General features: G+C 38.3%; 1 protein-coding gene and 1 long non-coding RNA gene across 6 annotated transcripts in view; one reads left to right on the top strand and one right to left on the bottom strand.

The window, feature by feature from the left end:
• Positions 1–8,351, bottom strand: part of LOC111874807 — a 15,259-nt gene extending 6,908 nt beyond the window's left edge. Inside the window, exons 1-2 of the long non-coding RNA XR_002844615.2 lie at positions 4,295–8,351; positions 3,993–4,209 (exon numbers count right to left, since the gene is read on the bottom strand). This is a non-coding gene — a long non-coding RNA (uncharacterized LOC111874807). The remainder of the gene's footprint in view (positions 1–3,992; positions 4,210–4,294) is intronic.
• The window catches only part of LOC111874805 (protein unc-13 homolog 4B), an 88,648-nt gene extending 66,685 nt beyond the window's left edge, over positions 1–21,963 (top strand). For all 5 annotated transcript variants that reach the window (XM_033755603.1, XM_023870603.1, XM_023870604.2 and 2 more), the window contains 7 exons: positions 1,178–1,285; positions 3,289–3,504; positions 8,361–8,570; positions 11,152–11,464; positions 15,322–15,445; positions 16,909–17,105; positions 20,450–21,963. In XM_033755603.1, the coding sequence (XP_033611494.1) occupies positions 1,178–1,285; positions 3,289–3,504; positions 8,361–8,570; positions 11,152–11,464; positions 15,322–15,445; positions 16,909–17,105; positions 20,450–20,541 (1,260 nt within the window). In that variant the 3' untranslated portion in view covers positions 20,542–21,963. The remainder of the gene's footprint in view (positions 1–1,177; positions 1,286–3,288; positions 3,505–8,360; positions 8,571–11,151; positions 11,465–15,321; positions 15,446–16,908; positions 17,106–20,449) is intronic.
• Positions 21,964–23,789: the final 1,826 nt, after the last annotated feature.

Here is a 23,789-nt window from a genome sequence, read left to right as displayed (position 1 = left end):
AGGAATTTGATCACTACCTGGCGATTTATACTGTTTCAATTTTGCAATAGCACTTTCAACCTCAAAAGGGCTAGGATCCGGTATTAATGGCTCAGCTGTATGGATTTCTGTCTGCCTAACACCACTGACCCTATGTACATTCAATAACTGAGAGAAGTAGTTCCTCTACCTATTCAAAATGTTGTGGGAATCTGCAAGCAGATCACCATTCTCATCCTTCACCAAGTTACTGCTAGGCTGGTAACCCCTCTTAAAGTCATTTATTCCTCTATACAGGTCTCTAATGTTCTTGTTTTTACTGTTCATTGCAAGCTCATCAATTTTGGCTTTCAGATATTCCTTCTTTTTGTTCCTGAAATGCCTGCTGGTTTCACATCTTATATTGTTCAGATTATCCCCATTTAACTTGCTTGGATCCTGTAACCATTGCAATTTGGCCTGCTTTCTTTGATCTAATAATTTTGAGCATCCTTCATCGAACCATGGCTTATGCTTCTTCAGTTCATAATAACCTAGACTCTCTTTGGCAGACATTTTTATATTCTCTCTAATAGTTTCCCAAGCTTTATTAACATCCACCTCAGTTTCAAAGTTTTCCAAAGCTGTGAACCCTCTACCTCATTTAATTTCTTGAGATTGAACCTCTCCATATGAACTCTGTGCATTCTTTGTTTGCTCACTGCCAGTCTGCCAGCCGCCTGTTCAAACTGGGACTAATTGATAGTCCCACTTGTGAGAGGTGTCAAGAAGAAAATGAAACAGTCACACATATCCTGTGTGCCTGTGAGGCCTTAGTTTATTTAAGACTACGTCACTTGGGTCAGTACTTTATGGAACCAAGTGACTATTTTGATGCCCCCACGTACAAAATCCTGCGCTTCATTTGAAGCGCAGGATTGCTGACGGGATAATCAACAAAGGGGAAGCACAATAGACCACTATAGGTCGTGGTGCAAGGGCGAAAAGGCCTACCCCTCATACATTCATTCATACTGTAATTATATACAAGAAATGTGTACACAGTTCTGGTAGGATTCCTCTTGTAAAACAACCATCTCGAAGACTGAGAAGGAAAGTACAGGTTAATGTTAAAACATACTTCAGAGCTGGCTCCAGTTTTGGTATTAGTGGTGTTTAATATTCAGACATTTGTAATGTTTTTCATTTGTATATGCAGGATATCTGCCGATGTTCTGTTTTCTATGCAGACCAAATGAGTGAGAAAGTAGAAGGAATGGGAGAGAGTCAAAATGTGTATGAGAAGAAGTTTGAGGTGACAAATGAGGTAAGGGACATAAATTACTTCCATGTATTAGGACAGCTGTGTGTAATTTAACAGTTTAGTTTCTGTAGAATTAAAACAATTATGGCTAAAATTTATGTAAAGCTGACAAACATAAATCTGACATCTGTGTCATAACTATCTCTTGATCTAGTATAAATCTGCACTAAAAATACCTTCATTCTATAATTTAGTATGGCTTCTTGCCCATGCTGCCATATAAATTACTTTACTTGTAGAGGATCTATAAAAAGTCAGTGGTTGAAATCATACTTTAATATTAGGATGTAAATATCAATTATGTGATTAAAATAAATTATAATCTGGTTTATACCTAAGGATCTTATGTCTGGACTTGCATTTAGTAGGCAGCTGGTATGAATTTGTCAATAACTTTTTATGGTTTCTCTCAGAGCTGATTCTGTTCCTGCACATAAAACAGGATTTTTTTTTCCACATCCCTTTCCCCTTGTCATCCTATCATCTGACATTATGTAACCTTCAATGTTAATACATCATCAAGGAGACTGGAAAGACTGTACCCCGTACTGTAGTACACGAAAAAGTAACCAATGGTCTTTTTAAGAAGTTTAAGATTGCTTAAAAACAGTAATAATGAAATGTAAACTAGTCAAAGTTTCATATATCAAATCTCAACAAATCTGTTAAAGATTTTGTGGGTAAATGGAAAACGCCAATTTGGTCTTATGTGAATTAGGTTTTATTATGAATCAATATGGTTGAAAATCAGAACTGTACGACAATTTCTGGTACACTAATTCACTCATGGAGCTGAGCCCTTCTTGAGAAGCCACCAATTGTGCAGTTACTCTAGAGCTTCCCAGCATTTTATGGAACTCAAAGGTTTATTACCGTGGTAACACGGTCCCTATCCTGAGCCAGATCAATCCAATCCATACCATTCTATCTCTCTAAGATCCATTTTAATATTGTTCACCCACCTATGCCTTGGTCTTCCCAGTGGTTTCTTTCCATCTGGTTTTCCACCAATATCCTATATGCATTCCTCTCCTCCCCCATTCATGCTACATGCCCTGCCCACCTCATCCTCCTTGACTTGATCATTCTAATTATACCTGGAGAAGAGTACACGTTATGAAGCTCCTCATTATACACTTTTCTCCAACCCCCTGTCACTTCATCTCTCTTTGGTCCAAGTATTCTCCTCAACACCCTCAGTCTATCTTCCTCCCTTAATGTGACAGACCAAGTTTCACACCCATATAGAACCACAGGCAAAATTATAGTTTCATACATTCTAATTTTTATGTTTTTGACAGCAGATGAGAAGAAAAAAGGTTCTGGACTGAATGGTAGCAAACATTACCCAAATTAAATCTCCTCTTGAATCAGGACTTGATTTGTTATCATTGTTCCCAAATATCTGAATTGTGTCACATTTTCAAAACATTTGTTACCTATCTTTATGTCCTGATTTTGTCCTGCATTTTGGTGATGAGACAGCAACATATACTTAGTTTCCTCTCAATTTCTGGTACAAGTACTTCATGTCTAATTTCAGAAATATCTAAAGACCAGTTTATGTGATTGGTTAGAAGTCCATTTATGACCTTACTGGAGATCAGTAACCTGGAAATCTAAATTGTCCAGTAACTTTTGATAAAAGTCCCCTTTAGTGATTTTCAACAATACCTGCAAAACAGTTCATGGGATACATGGAAAAGTTAATTCAGTGCCTTATTTTGCATCAACACTGCATAATATTGGTACTGTGTGTTAAATTGTAGTATAGGTATGCAATACCCAGGCATTGATAGTAGGTCAGAAGGGGGGGGGCAGGCATGACCTCCACACAAAGTGTTCTCTTCTACTTTGTAAAGGATGCAAAAAGGGAATTTAATAAATAACAGGTGCTGTAATGTAGAGCTGTGAAACTTTTTGCATTATTTGTTTCACTTCTAATTCTTCAGATCACAGAAACGTGTAAGAAGTAAATTTAATTTTATCATTCTTTCTCATTTCAGTGGTGTTTGGCAATAAATAACATTGATTATGTGCGGCAGTCAATTCAAGCCTTTGTTGGTGAATTAGGAATGGAAGAGATTGTAACATCCCTTGCTAATTTTCGAAGTCAGACAGAAGCTGATCATTGTCAAAGGACATTACAATTAGTCATTGACAATGCTGTTGATACAGTGGGCAACAAGATACTGGAACTCCTAGAAAAAGTTGCAGAAAAGGTAGGAAATTGATCTTGTAAGACTGTGCTCATTAACAATCCAACTTCTTGACAATTCTTCATCTAGATACATAACCACGTATTATTATTGTCATGCGTCACAGTGACTAAAGATGGGGTCCAGATTGGTAAGTGCATTTATTAACCACTTACAGATTATAAGTAATTATAGTGCCATTGTCAATTTACACACTACAAAGCACTACGCTAATCTCTTCAGTCTATCTCCACTAGTCTTCATGGATTATTAAATCCCTAAATCACCCATTCCCAATACCACTGTGCTACAGCACACAGTCTTCAAATCACACATTAAATCTTGCTGACCCCTTGTACTCTTCTGTACTCCTTCAGCTTACTGCCTGCTTGTTTGTTCGCATGCTTCTACCACTACTACTATTCGTAACTGCTTTGAACCCTCCTGGACTCTTACTTATATAACCATGGAATGGACATGCATCACAGGAAACACATCATATGATCACTAACCAGCCAGTCCATTGGTGCAAGTTGCATAGACATAGAGCAAACACATGTCACGTGACTGCTACCTACTGTTGGGTACAGACACGGAAAACATAGCTTCCTCTATTGTTGCATCATGTTGGACTATGTTTACAGAGCTGTTGACTGGCAATGCATTGATCAAATTCATTACATTATATTTCAGTCGCCAAAATTCAGTCCAGGGTTTCAGATGGTGAAACTAAAACAGAAACATAAGGGTTAAGATGAGTAACATAATTTTACACTTCCATTACAATTTTTGTAGATTTATTCATCATATTTACCTTCACAATAGTACAAATAATGGTTGCTGTCATTACTAAATTTTATAGAAGCATTATGCCACTGAAGACCATCCTGACGTATCTTCTAAATCTCTGTACTGAGTAATAACGTCTCCGTGAATGCTCAATCCCGCTTAGTAAAAAGTACACCAGATGTTAAATTGGGACCCTTGTCACCGTGATATGGTGTGTCCTGAGACCGCTGATGGAGGAAATGGCCTCCAGATATTGTACATCTCTGCAGCTAGGATTTAACAGAAGTCATAAACAACTCAGTCACTGCTTACATAACTTGAGTTGCTGAAAAAATGATGAACACATAAGTTTCCTGTGATGGTTGGTTACTACTTCAGTAAAGAATTTATTTTTATTAGCTTATTCAGTCTCAGCTTCATAATTCCAAGAAAAATGAACCCCTTTATAATACTGTCACAATTTTAGTGACTACAGATGGGGTTTGGATCAGTAATCGGATTTACCGAACTCTTGCAACTTGTAACTACAAGGAAGGGTTATGCTCTCACTGTTCTACACACTTCACATTACAATAGGACACACTAGGTTTTCTCAGTCTGTTAAGAGTGCTTCACTAGCCATCGCTTGGTAGCAGCATCAAACAGCGGATATGCCACTTCCTCTGGGCTCCTGACTGTCCCTGGTCTCAGCGTCTCCCAGCAACAGCTCACAACAACTGAACCCCAGCAGTTATCCAACTCACTCACTGCTCCAACAAGCCAAGTCAAAGTTATGTTATGACTGACGGTCAGTCGGCTGGTCTGTCTTGGTGTCAAGCACTCATCTGGGGCCCCAAGACCAGATTTTATTACTCTCAGACATATGTGGGTTTGCTGATGTGGGGCGCCCTCTCCTATGAGTGGACAGATCTGTTGTTTACAACTGCTGCTGTCCCTCACCATGGGAGTCATATTTACCAGTTATGAAATCCAGCAACCATTTTGCTTCATGAGTTTTAATACAATTTTTGTGATGGCCATTATTCTGTCTTCTTCTGGCTTGGCGCAACCATTTTGCTTCATGAGTTTTAATACAATTTTTGCGATGGCCATTATTCTGTCTTCTTCTGACTTAGTCCCATCGAGTTCTGTCATGATCTGCTGAAATATCACTGTGACTACCATGAACATGTTGTACACAGATGAACTGTATGCATTAGGAGCCTGAACTGAGTGACTTGGTACTTGTTGTTGGTTGGCCTCAAGAGGTGGGGGCACTCATTTCACCTCCTGTGGTAGGGCAGGTATAGTTCGCTTGCAGACTACAGGCCACGGAGTTCGATTTGTTTCATGGTAGGGCAGGCCTACGTAACTGTGGGTGGCTGAGGCTGCTGCTGTGTGTTGCTGCATAGCACCACTGAAAAGGACTGTTTTCGGGTAGTGTGACTGGAAGAGAACATACTTCCCATTAAACTCTTTAACAATCTCTGCAACTTTTGCTTATGCATCTCTTCCTTGGCGTGCCTGCAGCCTCGACAGTTGGAGGGATGAGGTTCCTCTCCATCCACCAACTTGCAGTTGCCACTCCTGCAGCAAAAAGTCAAAGTCAAAGCTACTTTATAACTAGTGGTTTACCACCAGTTTGTCTTGGTGTCAAACTCCTTGAGGGTCTGACCAGAGATATTTTTTTTGCAACTGAACCCTTGCTGTCATAGTCCTTATGTAACATCCTTTTTGATGAGAGGACGGGTTTATTTCTTATGAATATAACTTACCTTTGTCAAGTGCACATATAGCATGTTACTGAAAATCCTTCCTCTTGCACTATATAAAAGACCCACATATATACAGGTGTCTTCAGCAAGGAGACCTAGATAGACACTAGGTGTTTGGGGTGTATCACTTACACATATATATGCAGTAAAATGTGGGGGACAGGATGGAACCTTGTGGCACCCCTGCTTGTATATCACTTGGTGCAGACATTTCATCTATGAAGAAGACTCTGAATTTTCTCTGAGAAAGAACAGGGCTAATAGGCTTGATTAGACTGATAAAAAAAAAATTAAATTAAATTATTTATATAGCAAGTCAAGGTACCATGTTGTATCAAAGGCTTTTTCAATATTTGAGAATACCACAACCAGAGACACGTTACTCTTAAAATTTAATGTGACGTGATCCATAAGCTTCCTACACTGAAGTGTCATGCTGTGACAGGGGAAACCAAACTGGCTTGCATGAAGCTGGCCTCTTCCTTCAATGTGTCTTTGGGCTATTTTTGGAATAACTTTCTCAAATAGTTTGCCTGTTGTAGACAAGAGACCAAGCGGATGTAAATTTTGAGGGAATTTCATGTCCTTACTGGATTTTGGTATGCTACAAGTTTTGTTCTTTTCCAAGGCTTTGAAAACTGGGACAGCCAAAGGCAGTGATTAAATAAATGTGTCAGATGTACCGGCGGTCTTCTTTGAATGTGCCTGAGGCATTCATTTGGAATACCATCAAGTCCACAAGCCTTTCTCAATTTCAATGAATTTTACTAATTTATGTCACAAGGTCTTACTTTTCCCAGTGGGGTGTCATCTACAGATGCAAGCACAGCTTGGACTCTAAGTCTCCACCTGTTGTTCATGGTTTTCATCACACAGGTCATCAGATGTGAAATGGTTTTCTACACAATTCACAATCATGTTGGATTCCTTCTTCAGGTGGTATGTCATTCCTAAAGGTCCATGAACAGCAGCTGGTGCCTTTGGTTCATTAACTTTTCATAAATCATTTCACAATAGGCCGCAGAGCCTACTTTTCTTTCCCACTGTTCGAGTGCCTTTCTATGGGTCATTCCTGATGGTCTTGGTAACCCCATTAACTGCCGTTTTACATGCTGGATCCTAGGTTACTTGTCAGATTTTCCTTAGCCTCCACTTATGTTTTAGCTAACTGGCCCTGCTTATAACATCTTGGCATGGACTGCGTAGAACACACTGCTTCCATTATTGCTGTATTCTCTTGCTGATGTGGAGACATGCTTGTCTACAGAGCCATTTCCTAGCAGTGGCTGTTGTATAGTTGCTTATTTTGTGGTTGTTGCCCAGCAACGAGTCTATATGCCACAATATTTGTGTGTGCGCTTGTTCCAATCTAAAATAAAAAATATTAAAGTATACATAACCAGAATTTAGTCTTCTCTTTTGTATAAGTGTGAATTTGTTAATTTTTAGAGGTCATGGTTTACTTAATGACATGGTCAGTAACTAATAGTATGGTGATGAACTGTGGGCTAATTAGTGAGTAATGAACCGGAAAGAATGTGGAAGGAAGCAGTCATGGTCAAGTTGAAGTACTATCCTGGTGTTTATGCTGATCATACTGGCTGCGTGGTCTAAGGCAAGAACTCTCTTTGTTCAGTCAAACACTGGGGTCATGGGTTCGAATCTCACTTGAAGCATCGATGTTTGTGTTTATTCTGTTTACATTGTACTATATAGGTAGTGACCTTGCAGTGGGCTGATCCCCAACACACGGAGCCCTACCAACTATCTATGATTAAGAAACTGTAAAATATAGGCCAGTGTTAATCATGGACTGTAATGCCCACAGATGAAGACTGCTGCCACCAACCCTACCCTCCCAACATTTACCCAGTAGGACTGAGGAAAACCATGAAAAATTTCAATCAAAGCAATCCATGTCACAGCCATCTCCTACATATAAAGTGTTACTGCTTCAGCTGGCATGAGTACATGGGGTTACTGACAGTCGATGTCAACAACAATATCACTTGAACCAACCTGCTTGGTGTACAAGTGTAAAATTTGTTCACTCACATTAAGGGAAGAGAGTAAATTGAGGGTATTTGGAAACAGAGTGCTAAGGAGAATGTTTTATTCCAAGAGGGAGAAGGCTGAAGAAGTTACACAGTGGGGAATTTAGTAATTGGTATTCTTCACCAAATGTTATTAGGATGATAAGAAAGCATGGTAAAGATGTGAAGTATATACAAAATCTGAGCTGAAAATTCTCTAACAAGTGAAGTTAAACAAAAATTAAAATCCAGGAATGAACTGTGCTGATTAGTTACTCTTTAATATAACATAATGCATTCACAGATGGCACCAGCAATCAATAGGTTCTTGTTAGAGGGAGCTGAGCTACTCCAACAAGAAAACAACTGCATGGATCGACTGATGAAATATCTAGATGACAATCTGTTGACACTCCATTCACACCTCAACACAGATAACTTCAGTCGTATCCTGGCCATCATCTGGGAGAACCTTTCACATACTATGTACGAACTCGTTGAAAGCAACCTAGAGGTAAGTTTAAAACTCATTACATTATTCTGTTTTCTATGTAGGTCCTCCTAGGTCTCCCATCTCAATCAGTGGACATCAACACAGAAACTGAAACTTGCATCTAATTTCAGTGTATTTCTTGATGTCTATAATAGTCTAAAATTAGAGCTGGCTACCACAATAAGCTACACAGGGCTTGAATAAACAGGTAACTGCTGGAAGCTAGTGTGCTCTGAGATTGCTGTGCACTGAATAGAGGAGCCTTGCAGAAGAGAGGTAGAACTTTGAAACCCTGAACATTAGAACTTATTTTTGATTTGTTTCATTCTGGTCCATCACACTAACAATATTATAAAAAGTTAAACACTCCATCCAGTGTGACTGGTGAAGATTTTTCTTATTTCAATTCTTCATGCCCTTACATGTTTCAGTCTTTAGAGACCACCATCAGAGGGACATCAATACAGTTTGAAGCTACTATTACAATATATATGTTCTGAGCATTAAAATATACATATAATGTTTATAACATATGATTTGATATGAAATCTAAAGTTTTTACAACTACAGTGGCTGTCTTAATATATTATTATTATTATTTTGTAATTGGTATGTTAAGATTTTGTTAGAATTTATAAACCAAGTAGGTTCATGTCCTCTTTCTTATTACTTCTCTTGATGGGGGCCGAACGTGTGCCACCTTGTCATTCTTGAGAAGAGGGTCCATACTGGTGGCGTTTTTCTGCTTTCATTTACCTACACGAAAAATCACAAAACCATTAAAAACACCAACATAAATATAGCCTTCAATTCAACTCACACTATAGGTGAACTAATAAATGAAAAACAAGAAACAAACGCCTATGATGAAAGTGGGATATACAAAATAATATGCCAAAGCTGCCATAAAGTATACATCGACCAAATTGGTAGAAATCCAACAAGGTACAAGGAACACATAAGAAACATCAGACTAAACAAAGCNGTTCATAGGGGTTTGTTTCTCGTTTTTCATTTATTAGTTTACCTATAGTGTGAGCTGTTTTGAAGGCTACCTTTATGTTAGTGTTTTTTTTTCTGCTTTCATTTACCTACACGAAAAATCACAAAACTATTAAAAACACCAACATAAATATAGCCTTCAATTCAACTCACACTATAGGTGAACTAATAAATGAAAAACAAGAAACAAACGCCTATGATGAAAGTGGGATATACAAAATAATATGCCAAAGCTGCCATAAAGTATACATCGACCAAATTGGTAGAAATCCAACAAGGTACAAGGAACACATAAGAAACATCAGACTAAACAAAGCTGAATCGGCATTTGCCCAACATATACTAAACAAACGCCACCAGTACAGACCAATGACAGTAATCATGGAAATGGTTTAGAATGCCAAAAAAGGGAGCATCATGAATATAAAAGAAAACTTCCATATATATCACTTTAATAAGCTCAACAAATTGATAGAAGAACAAAAACACACAAAGGAAAGTAATAACCAGCATAACATGTTCGACATCATAATACAACATCAGTACACGCCCACACTATCGTCAGAGACACAAGGAGTATAAATACGCAGCACAACACACCCTAGAACAGTACAAACAACACAGCGCACCATGAACACCCACAGGACAACATCAAAGGTAGGACTAAACGATAAAACTCTTAAAAAAACATAATAAGGTTGCTGAAATAATACAATATTCATTCATTCATCAGTAATGTCAGACGACAGGTCCACAGTCTCTTCCAAAACAGTTCCTCTACTTAATGCGATCACAAGCTTTCTCCTTCAAATAAAAATATCCTCTTCTGTCCCCAAGGTCATCCAGCATCTTCTTACGTCTTCTGGTCACTTCTATCCGCCTCTCCCGTTTATTTTGTTTCCACAGGAAACATCTTGCATACATGATATCCCTGTTTTTGGAAAGAGACTATATACAATATACCAATAATATATTTGCAGAACCCTCTTCTCAAGAACAACAGGCGGCACATGTTTGGCCCCGTCAAGCGAAGTAATAAGAAAGTGGACATGAACCTACTTGGTTTATAAATTCCAACAAAATCTTAACAAACCAATTACAAAAACAAAAAATTAATATATTAAGACAGTGCTGTAGTTGAAAAAACTTTAGATTTTATATCCAATCATATATTATCAACATTATACGTATATTTTAAGACTCAGAACATATATTGTGTTGGTAGCTTCCAACTGTATTGATGTCCCTCTGATGATGGCCTCTGAAGACCAAAACATGTAAGGGCATGATGAACTGAAATAAGAAAAATCTTCACCTGTAACAATGGACAGAACTGGTTAACTTTTTATAATTAAAAATTATGTTTTACAACTGAGAAGAAGAAACTGAAGTAGCTGTGACAGTGATGGTTGGTGACTTTTATCATCATCAGTCATTGCCACTCTCATCATCATCATTCTTGATGATAACAGTGCTCTGTTCTAACATCTAGGAAAATCCTTGATGCAGTTACCTAGTCAGTTACAATCATCATCTTTTACAAAATACTATTATCATAACATAAAAGTAGATAAAATACAATTATATTTTTTCCTTCCAGAGGAAAAGACCACCAACTTTCTTCTTGAATCTTCATGAAACTTTAAAAATACTGGTTGGATTTTTCAAACAAGGTGATGAAAAGAATGACACAAACAATCCAGCAATTCTGGAGCAGATGGAGCACTTGCTTCAGCTGTATGGGATGGAAACATGGGAACTAATTCATCAGTATCACTTGGAACGAAGAGAAGAGCAGATGGCTATGGAAGCAGCCACTCATGGCCTTCTTACAGTTAGAATGCAATTTGTTGAGGATCTTTTGAGGATAGAGGTACTAAATGCTAGAAATCTTCACCCTATGGACACCAATGGTAAGAGTATATTCATAAAAGCTACTGATAGGGATATAATTAGTATTTTCATGCTGCTGAATTCCCCTTTAAATGTATACAACTTTCTGTAGGATCTGGTGTTTTCATGGGGGTACAAACTTAGACTGGTAAGGTGAGCTGTGACACCATGTACCTGTTACCGATTTTTCAGAGGAATCGGCTACCATCATTTTAGGATGGAATTGAAGACAAAGGCAGAAGCTTCTTCTAATACATTGGTGATACAGAGAATATAACACACTATCACAACCCAGAAGACTACAATAAAAAATGGTTCCTTCTGTGACTGATGAATGGGCATAACATAAACTTGATTGCACTAATTATTCAAGACTGTCAACATACAAAATAACAGTTCAAAGTCAGACTTAAAACTGCACTTGTAAAGCAAGAAAAGGAACCACTATGCAGCTTATGTAGATAAAGCACAGTGCAGCATAAATCAGTGTGAACACATTCCATCCATGAATTCATCTCTTAAATGCCATCTGCTTTTACACTTTACTGTAATTTCCCATTTGTTGTGTCAAATATATACAAGGTAATTCATGAGTCCCTGGAATTTCCAAACTTGGCAGCGCAACAAACAAGACAGACACAGCAAAAAGGAGGATATCAATAAGTAGAGAATCTCTCAAAGTTTGTTTGGGTAACAGACATCAAGGCGTACTTGCAACTTTCACGTTAGGGGGCAGTCGTGATGAAATATGGCGAGGATAGGGGAGTAAAAAGCGTTCTGGGTCTTGGAATTTGCCAAAACTGGGTCAACTGTGATGGTGCAATGGAAGTTTTGGACCAAGTACCATACAGAACCACCTACAAACAAAAGAATTCATGAGTGGTACAAGAATTTCCAGCAGAATGGCTGCCTGTGTGCTGCAAAACGTACAGACTAGCCAGGGCCATCGGCTAAGACTGTCGAGTATGTGTGAGAAACTTTTGTTAGGAGCCCTTCGAAGTCAACATCGTGCAAGCCAGGAATTGCAGATGCCTCAGTCAAGTGTCTGGTGCATCCTGTGCCACACTTCCATTTTGACTTCCTGTTAGATTGGGTGCACTTCTGACAATGACTTCTTTGGCCTCCAAAGTCACCTGACCTGTGATTTTTTCTAATGGGGGTTATATCAAGGATCATGTGCACATGCCACCTATGCCACATGATTTACCACAGCTGTGATAAGGGATTGTGGAGGCAGTCTCTGCTATTGACTGCGAGATGTTGCACCATGTGTGGCAGGAACTTGATTACAGGATAGACATCTGCCACGTCACTAAGGACGGATATATCAAGCACCTGTAGGGTAGGACAGAAATGTGAAGTGTCTATCCCTCTGGTGACATGTTTAGAGGCCTGTCAGCATTGATGGCTATTTGTGCCTGCACAGCGTTCAAAGCAGATATTTTAAAGGAATCTAGAACATAATTAAGCCTAACACAGATCTGTGTGAGACTGTAAAATGGTAAATAGGTCAGTAAGAGAAATAATAGAGGTTCTTTATAACAGACTCAATAAAGCTGGCTGTGTATAGGCCAGTAAACATCCTGAAACAATAATGAGCATATAAAGGCTCAAGTTGGTGCCAAAGGGGCTATATAAAACCATGAATAAGGTAACTTAGGACAAGCACTATTAATATTCTACCAACAAAAGTTCAATGAAATGAGAGGTAATTAGGCCAGTTCAAGATAATGAGTCTGTGATGGCTTGGGCTGGATTTAAAAGGAAAATGGTTAAATAAACTTGTCAACCCCTGTACAATGAAGGAATGCCACAACATTGGACAGCTTAATGCGATCATCTCTGAGGATACTGTGCAATGTGCCTCAAAGACAAAATGTACAATGATCTTTCTCACAATGTGGGCATTCCAAAAGTATATGAAATCATACAGAACAGACCACAGCGCACACAGACAGGAGCTGGGTCACTTTGTAACAAGTGTCCATGCGTCAGGTGAATGCGCCCAGTTAGAAGGTGCATGAGCAGGACCTCCTCTTTTTGAATTACTGTTTGAAGAGACAAATTATGAAAAACAGACAACATACAAGAAAAATTCAGACGTAGCAAATAAGTATCTGATCCTGCTCACATAATGGGATGTGCCATGACACCACTAACATTTGGAGCAAGAAGGAAATGTAGGAGCCACAAACAGGAGAGCAGATAACAGGATTTTTTCAGTCTCTGATACAACATATTAGTTGAACTATCCCTTTCCAAGAACACCAGACATATCCTACAGATGAAAACTGAACTGCCAATCGAAATATGGTAGGTTATTTTGAAGAGGTGCAATTCAGTATAATGAAAAGAGCAATGAATTTTGAAGTACGTATGTGATAAGTTGTCACTAATCAGCTTGACATTCACTATTGGTCTGTGTTTAGGTATAAACAATTATTTTTCGTAAGTACTAATTGTAAATAGTGCCTGGGCATGAATCTCTTAAGGTCTACTGGAAATTCTTGTAAAACTTCCAGCTGCTGTGATTTTCTCTGACTTGTTGGTATATTAATGTTTTAAAATCTTTTATTTATGGTAGAAATTTGCAGGTATGAATTCTATACAGTGGAACCTCACTTAATGAGCACCTCTCATAATGAGTAATTTGCATAACGAGCAAAACAAATTGTAAAAAAATGACTCGCTTAACAAGCGATGTTTCACATAACGAGTGACAAGAGGGGAAGTCCTGGATTGTGCACTTGCTACATCAGTCTGTGTTTAGCATTCGTTCCACTAGCATTTTAGTGTCGCTTGTGATCACACATTTTTCCAAACTTGTGTTCAGACATATTATTTGTGACTTTTTTTGTGCAAAGTTTAATAACCCTTGCAAAAATGTTCCAGAAGAAAAAGACACAAAAAGACAGCCATAAGAGAATAAAAATAACCATAGAAATGAAACGTAAAATCATTGAAAAGCGAGAACGAGGTGTGAGCGTGGCTGATCTAGCACGCACATACAATCGGTCTACATTAACGATTTGCACGATTTGGAGTTGCATTGTGTTTCACAGCAAGAAGTTGTGGAGGAGAGTATGTCAGAGGAGGAGGAGGTGGAGGTAACAGCAAAGCAACAATCTTCTGGCGCAATAAGAGAAATGCTGAAAGCATGGGAAACTGTTGCACTGTACATTGAGAAGCATCAGCCTAATAAGGCAGTGGCTATGCGCGCTACAAATTTATTTATTGATAATGCTGTGTCACATTTTCACCAAATTTTGAAGCATCAACAAAAACAAATGTCTCTAGACAGCTTTCTAGTAAAAAAGAATTAGATATGTATCATAAATAATAAACTAATTATTTTGATTTTTTTTTCTACAAATCGAATTCACATTCCAGGTTGGTTCATTCCACATAGAAGAAAAGATGAAGATGATTCATGCTCCTTAACAATGTATATAGAATTTTTTTTTGAATAAACGTTATACATAAATTTTTTTGAGTATTTTTTTGGCATGGAATGCATTATTGTATTTTACATTAATTTATGTGAGAAAAATTGTTTCACTTAACAAGTGTTTCGCATTACGAATAAAATTCTGGAACGAATTATGCTCGTTGAGCGAGGTTCCACTGTATATACTTTTCTCTGCACTAAAGTGGACAAATAAATTTGTAAGATAACAGGCATTTTTGTATGATGTAAATCTTGCTATGATAATAGTATAAGGCTATTGACCATACACATATAATGAAAAAGGTGATTGTTTTATAAAACACAGAAGCAACAGTCAGGGCAGGTCAAGCAGTTACTGCGGTCTGCTATGATTTTCATTTATTAGTTATAGAAAGTCATAAGCATATAATGTACAACTTAAATTTCCAGGATCCTGTGATCCATATGTGAAAATTCATCTGCTACCAGAAGAGAAATTCACAACAATAACAAAACCAAGGACTAAAACACACAAGAAAACGATGTTCCCGCTCTATGATGAATATTTTACTTTGTAAGTATTTCATTTTTCAAGCATTAATATAAGATAATAGTTTGTTAGTTAATTCCTGTTGCTCCCTCTGGAGCATAGGACATCTGTGAAATGCTTCCGCCAGATTCTGTCAACAGTATTTCTTTTAATCTCACTCTATGTCTTCCACAGTGCCATGGTATCTTCCTTTACCATCCTCTTCCAGGTCTTTTTGGGATGGCCTTGCCTTCAAGCACCCTAGTGGCTCCAAATATAAGATATGAGTATATTGACAGAGCATGATATTATGCTTTCACAGCAACTGTATGCAAATGACTCTTCTCTTCAGGCAATCAGCCATGAGAAGGTGGAGTACTCACTGTTCTGGAGACTGTCACTGTTTCCATCATTTTGCATTGATGTAAGGGGTCATACACTGTATATATACCCACAGAACATGCTCTCAACTGTCCCACAAAGGATGCTGATGTAACAATGGGCAGAATCACATAGTTAGTTGTGCCCTTCCCAGTGCAGACAACTGAGGGATAAGTGTATTGTGATGCTTGACTGCCTGACTACGCCCACTCTTCCTCATCTGAACAGTCCATAGTGGGACAGGTGACCACTGAGTTCTTGGCTAAACTCGCTGTTCTCTTAATGGTCTGCACCAGGATAACTGAGAACATACTGTGTTGGTATAAATATGTGTCTGCCTCATTCATATCAACTCCTGAAGATGGAGACAGACCATTCTCTGAAATGTTGTATACTAACTCCATCTTCACACAGCTGATGGCCCAAGAAAACTTCACTGTATACAGAAAGAGTGTTTTCTCTTGAAACTGAAACATAAAGTTTTCATTAATTTGGAATGCAGTTCTTACCCATTACATTTTATGAGAACATATCTATTATTGATTATATTGTGACATACAGATCCACTGCTAGGCAACAGTTTGATAAACACCTCACAGAGACAGATTCTGAGTAAACAGCCCATTGCTAGGTAATGCCTACAACATTACATGACAATAAGAGGACATCCAATGCTAGACAATGGAAATGTTTTCCATGAGGTCAGACCCGACACGCCTGGTTCCGACAGCAGCCCAAAGAATTTTATGCTGCTGGTTTTCAGGAGCTTGTGAAATGATGGGACAAGTGCCTCAATGTACAGGGAGATTATGCTCAGAAATAAAAGCATTTTTCAAATCAGTACTCTTATTTCTTTAAGTTCTATATCCATTTGTAACTTACTTATTGACTTACCTACGTACCATGTAATGAGTGCATACAAGTGACATATAGATAACACTACACACATTCTTAAACAAGGCACAAGATAGTGCTTTAACTTTCAGCCAGTTATATGATGAAAGAGTACATTAGACAGGAGATTTGGTGGATCCATGATGGATGTACTGAGGAGAAAAATCCCACTGTACTTGCTTTCAATTAAGTCTCATTTTTGTAACTATGAAGGGACTAATTTATGATTCCAGACACCTAACTTCTGAGCAGCAAGAGCTCGAGAATGGGTTGATTATGTTCACAGTAAAGGATCAAGACTTTCTTGGAACGAACGAATTCCTTGGTGAAGCATTTGTAGCATTTTCTGATGTTCCAAAGACTGATATGACAACTGGGCTTGAACAAATGGCACAGGTTCATCTGAAGCTTAGCAGACCAACACGGCAAGGTCAGTATCAGGGATAAGCTAGGGTAAGAGGGCCAGATTTTGAGAAAAGAAATTCAGATACTTATTGAAATACTACAAATATAAAGCGAAAATTTTTGCTTCATAACATAAGGGGGTTGAATGATCAGTATGCCAAGGACCCTGAGAGCTATACCAGCGGTAGCGTAGCTACTGGCAGGGCCTCCCTTGCTGGACAGGTCAAAGGGTAGGCATCAGACGAAGAGAGACACCAAAAACCAAAAACTGATGCCGGAAGCAGCGTCATCAGCAGCGACTTGAAGCACAGAGCAAATGATGCTCGAGATGGTTCAAGTTCGTATAGCAACAGGCGTGACCAGAGTGGTTTGAACGGCTGCTGTACTGCGATGTGGAAAGCAAATGGAAAAACTACCACATTATCACTTTTCCTGGATAGTCTCTTTCCAAAAACAGAAGATCACATTAAGTGGAGGAACTGTTTTGGAAGAGACTGTGGACCTGTCGTCTGACAGATTACTGATGAATGAATGAATGAACATTCATTACCAAGCAGCTGAATTCCAGTTTAAGCCTGTAGGTCAAGCAGGTGTGTCTAAAATACTACAAGTGATTTCAATCGCAGAAACCAACATCTATTTGGTACGTAAGTCTGAATGTCCATAAACACTGTTACTGCTGAAACTGTTATCTGTAAAGATTCTGTTGAGACTGATTTTAGTACAATGACAAAATGACATAATATTGTGACATGTCAGCCGAAAGCTCAAAATATTGGAGCCAGCAGAGACAGCTATTGCATGGTAACAGCTCAATAAACATATTTCTGCGGCAATGAATAACCACACAACAGAGGAATTACTGGAAGCAGTGTTATGTGTGTGGTCTGTGTCAATGTTAAGGAGAACTCAAGGGGTTACATAAGTTAAGCGATGGAACATAAAAATCAATGAAGATATGATTCAGGCCATTTAGTTTTCTCACAGACATAGGCCCCTTGAGGCTCATCTTAAAATGGACAGAATATCGTCTTCATCAACCAGATAAAATATCTACGTGTAAATTTTGACAAGAGGATTACATGGAGACTGCACAAAGAAATGACTAAAGCAAAAGCCTTCAGAACATTTATAAGAATCTACTCCTTATACAAAGATGAGTGTTTAAGCACCAACATTTAAAGTAACCTTCCATAAAACACTGATCAGATTAGTTATGACTTATGCTTGACCCACCTGGGAATTAGCAGCAGACACCCACCTCTTAAAAGTGAGCGTTTAAGTACAAATATGAAACTTCCAATTTACAAAGCTCTGATTAGGTCACATTGGTTCATGAATTGCATGTGGCTTTCAAAATTCCTTACATGTACGACTATGTAACTAAACTGGGCAGTACACAGGCAGAAGTAATCCTACAACACATAAATCCAAATGTACCTGGTACAAGATATACAGAGATTTTCTGTCAATGCAGGTTTCTGCAGCAGGTTATGCTGTAACTTATTTAACCACTCCAAAACTGCAGTTAGTCAGCTGATCAGTCACAGGTCTGACCACCACCAAGTGTAAGCCCCTTGTATGAGGGCTATTCGGAAAGTAATCTCCAGTGAGTTGTTAACAAAACAAGCAATGGGAAAAAAATTTGATTATACACAAAAATATGTACATATCTAAGCTGCTTCTCAATGTAGTCACTGCCGGAACTGAGGCATCTGTCATATCAGGGAATATGTTTATGCATGTCTGCTGCCTGTGAGCTTAGCCACACTTTGATACCTTCCATCAACTCCTCATTATTGTTGAAGTGCTGTGATCTCGAACAGTTCTTCAGGTATGTACAAGTAAACAGGTGATAGTCGCTCGGAGTGAAATCAGGGCTGTAAGGAGGGTGGTGAAACAACTCCCAGTTGAAATGCATCAGCAGTGCTCAAGTGTGAGCAGCTGAATGACAATGTGCATTGCACAGAGGAGCACAACACTGGATGTCAGAATTCCCATGGCTCTACAAAACAGATGCCACCAACTTTCTGGCAGACACTGGTTTGACTTCTCTTTGGTTTCAATATTCACAAATGAAACCTAGGTTTCATCACCTGTTACTCATATGAAGTGACTGAGAAATTCATCATCTTTGTGGAATCACTATAAAAAGTGAAAGCTGAAGCCACTCTCCACATGTTGCATGCATCCATGAGCATTTTCAGAACCCAACTTGTGCAGAACTTGTGATAGCCTAGCCTGTGATAAAATTGTTGAGAACAGTGTGCGACATTTGTGGAATTTCAGACAAAAGTTCTGAAAATGTGTCTTTCACAAATTTTTTGGTCAACACTTTGAAAAAGATCATCACTCACTATAGAGCGCCAGGCGACTGCTTTGCTCTTCATCATGAACAATTGTTCGCCATCTTAGAACATTCTACACCACTGTCTTACGGTTCCTTCACTCATTACATTTTGGCTGTAAACTGCTGTGCATAATTCACGATGGATTTCTGCAGCACTCGTTATTTTAGCTTCAAGGAGGAGGATGACAGTGTGACATTTTGGCTGTAAACTGCCGTGCATAATTCATGATGGATTTCGGCAGCACTTGTTTTAGCTTCAAGGAGGAGGGTAACAGTGTGAATCCTACAGCTGGCAGGATTATCAATCACAGGACACATCATAACTCACTCTGCAGAGACAAGAACAAACATTAGGTGACCAGTTATGTGATGGTTTACAAGGCAATGAAAGACGTGAGGGTATCTCACACGCCTCAGGTCTCCTATGTTAGTTGCCTAAAATAAACAGAGATTACTTTCTTAATAGTCCTTGTACTTCTTGTCTGTATCTGCTTTGTGAAATATTAGAATCAAGAATTTCATAGTTATCAAACATACACATTTTATCATAGTTCGGTTTGGGCTTAAAAATTTCTGTACCATTCCATTTTCCCACTTAACTGTGCATGTAATTTTATACTGTAATGTAAAGTGGCAAATGTTTGGTGTACTTTGAAATTTTGAGTTGACGAGTGTTTTACATATTATACTTCTAAGGTCTGGGCAAACTGGACAACTCAAAGTTCTTTGATGATAAATATCAATAAAAGTCATGACACTTTTACTATGCTCAGAATTTATTCTCTTTTTAAGATTTGCTGAAATAAATTAGTAATCTTACTAATAAATTTAAATTATTTGAATTGATGTATCAGTCGTGGTAAACTAGTGAAATGAATGCAATTCATTCAAGTACCTTCTCCTACTTTATACATTCCACTTCTCAATCTTTTTTTCATGCCCTAAGCCAGAAAAACTGTCTTTCTAACATACGGTTTTGTTATACTCTGTGTTACACATTTCCTTTGTTCTCATTACAGATTCTGAAGTTTACAGAGCTTTGGAGAGTCGGCACGATAAATTGGCACGAGACTTCATAAAAAAGGAAAAACCAAAGTTTCTACCTAGCTAAGAATACAATCATGTCACATTTCGATAATTTCTTAAATTTCTTAAAGTTTCTGTTGTGATTATAGAGCAATTACTCATGCCAGTATTTATTTTATAACTGTAATAATTACCTAATGTTTATGCCTATGTTCAAATCATTTCATATAATAACACAAGCTTTGTACGAACTCAGCAGGAATTTGATGTTCAGAGTAATAGTCCTATCCTTTGGTAAGAAATGAATGTTCAAAGAGGTTTAAGAGGTGCTAGATGCCATATATGTATTTGCAGCTATTTCTTAGTCACGACTGAAGTTTACTGCCTTAAAATATATTGCCTTTTTTTTCTCCGATGTTTTTGTTTTCAAGAACATCAATGTCAACACGTCTAGAGACATGTGAGCTACTTACTTTAATTAGCTCACCCATAGTTTTAATCACATATGGGTTTGATGTTCATGCAAAACCAATCATCTTGAAGTATATTACTGCTCAGAAGTTCAGTTAGAATTAATGTGAGAATGTAATCAATACACACTAACACAAAATTGTTTTATGACAGAAATATTTGATATTTTCTAAATTACAGAATGCTAATACTGGGTTGAAGTTGAGAAGCAAAGAGAGAAAGTGTTTAATACCACATATCAGTGAAGTTTTCTGTTGTTACTGACGAGTATCCCAAATGGGAGACATTTCTAGTACTTATGTATCAGTAATATGCTAAGAGCTGTAACTTTCAGTGTTGCATCAGTACAGATTGCAGGTAAGCACCTGATTATGCAGTAGCTGCATTCCCATGATTGGTCACGTAACTCAGAATTTTTATTCCTTCGGTTTTTTATCTGCCTTTAATTTTCAAGGGAATAGAAGCAATTTAATACCATTAATTTTAGCCATCATGAATCCTATTTCTTGATGTAATTAATTTCTGGTCTTCACTAAAAGAATTGTTACAGAAACTCATATGAACTCACATTACTATGAACTTGCATAAGGCAGAGCATACATACATGATTATACCTAAAGATGTTCAGCACTCAATACATACAGTTAATAAAATATTTACAGTTCTACTTACCTTCTTGCCTCTTTGCCTCTTTGTTTCTTGTATATAAGACAGATACTTATGACTAGTTGTCAAATAATGATCCAACATTCTCAGGTACTGATATGATAACTTCATGCAGTAGATGAAATGTAAACTTGAGTTATATGTAAACAAAGTAGGTGAATGAATGTAAATATGGATGCCATATTAATTTCAGAAATATGAAATGCAATTCATTTTTATAATGGAAATTGTCTACTTTAGTCCCATTATGGTACATTAATTTTACACTGATAATTGAAAAAATGTTATATTTGACATGTATGTGTGGTAGATGCAAATGTTGGTAGCATAACTGAAGCCTTAATAAATCAAATTCCATTACTGTAATGTATTAACAGTGTTTTGTCAACCACATATGCTGTCGTTGTTGCCGTGATCATTGCACTCCATCAATGGTCTCATTACCACCTAAATGTTCATGGGAATGTGGTTCACTTGTGCCTATTCAAACATCACATTACTGCCACTTTACCATAAATACTGCGAACTAAGAACTGCATTAACACAATACTTCGGTCAGGCTTCTATTAATCAAACAATTTTAAGCCTTCACATTGCAGACAAAAACAATAAATCTGACTTCGGGTGTAAACAGTTTTATACCTATCATAGTGAAAATAAGGGCAGAAGGCACATTTCTTTTAGCAGCTCTTAATAATATAGTTTAACGCTAAGGTTATCATCTTCACCACTTTCTCCTTAACTAACTTCAATCACTTTATTTCATCTCATGCCAAAGACCCCCAAAAGAATTCAGCTTTCCTTCATTCGCTAACGCACTTAAAATTGTCCAACAATATTTCTACATGATAATAACGCTGAACTCTACGCCTCTTAAAGTCGGGTCCAGACTTGTTGCGTATCCCCGTATCGTATCAGTGTGGACGGTACCCCGTATCATCCTTCCGTTGGAAAATGATACGCAACGGGCTGTTCGTTCGCTTGGCGGTCTTTTCCCGTCGCATCAAAGGGACGACTCGGGTTGCAGTGGTGCCAGTCTGGACGTGTAGGCGAATGCATCGCGCTTTGCTTATCAGCTCCAGACAGTTGGCGTGTACTCATCACCAGTGGGCGTTCTTCTGTTTGTGATTCTCTGTTTATAGTATACTCTGAATGGAGTGGAGACACGCAACAAGTCTGGACCCGCCTTAACACTAAAATGCTGTCGGATTTTAACCATTCTCTCGATCACACACAGTCTTAGATCATGAACGATCATGAACAAGTACGTAGTACACCCAACGATGCAAAGCCAACAACCGCCCATCTATTGCAAAAGGTGTACTGGGATCTGGGATTGGGTCACACAAATGCGATTCGATATATTGCAATAGTTGAATTGTGGTTGGGTCTGACTATCTAGTTCGGTGCGTCTATGTAGAGATGGCAGGAGATCCTTTGTTTCCCCCAACCCCTATGGCAGTTGCAACTACCACCACTACAGTGCTGATCGCAGTACACGTGACCTCACTGAAGCATTGCTGATGCCATCTCTGTGCAGATTCGACAAATATAATATAGTAGTTGAATGGTGATTGGTTCCCGACCGGTAGCTGAATAGAGATGGCAGTAGGTAACAATTGCAAATGTCGCCATATCTGCTACGAGAGTCGTCATTGTTTGAGGTGGAAGGGGGAGGTACATATGGTACATATCAGGAGCATCAGAACGATCAGGACGTAGTTATATCACCACAGAAGTATTCTTCTGTTTACGTACTTCCATCAGTTAACTGAAGACACTTGTGACGCAAGTGAATACTAATTACTCAATATGTAAGACTATTGTGTTCAGATGGCTGTTGAAACTAACACCGATCTTTTCCAACCCTTTGTTTGAATTTCAGCTCAGTCGGAATGGTGCTATCCCTGCTATACTTGTTACCACCTTAGGACAGTGTATGATGGCCACTGCAAGTTGTCCTCACAGATCAAACTAAGGAAGATCGGTATAGGTACGGGAAACTAGCTGGGTCGGTTTGCATCAGTCTCAGGGTAGCGATGCCGAAGAAAGCGGTATTCTGAGAGTTGATCCAATTGACGTTTATTCCACCTTTTGTTCTCCAAACCACTGTTAAATTTATGTATCCTTATGCTTTAAGTAATAGCGTTACACGATCTGCAACCTATGTCTCGGAGCGTGCAAGGGTCACGTCCG

Source organism: Cryptotermes secundus, unplaced genomic scaffold, assembly GCF_002891405.2.
Source record: "Cryptotermes secundus unplaced genomic scaffold, Csec_1.0 scaffold27, whole genome shotgun sequence".
Taxonomy (NCBI): Eukaryota; Metazoa; Arthropoda; class Insecta; order Blattodea; family Kalotermitidae; genus Cryptotermes; species Cryptotermes secundus.
Note: the sequence above shows the minus strand (reverse complement) of the source record. Positions and strands in the feature narration are given on the sequence as shown.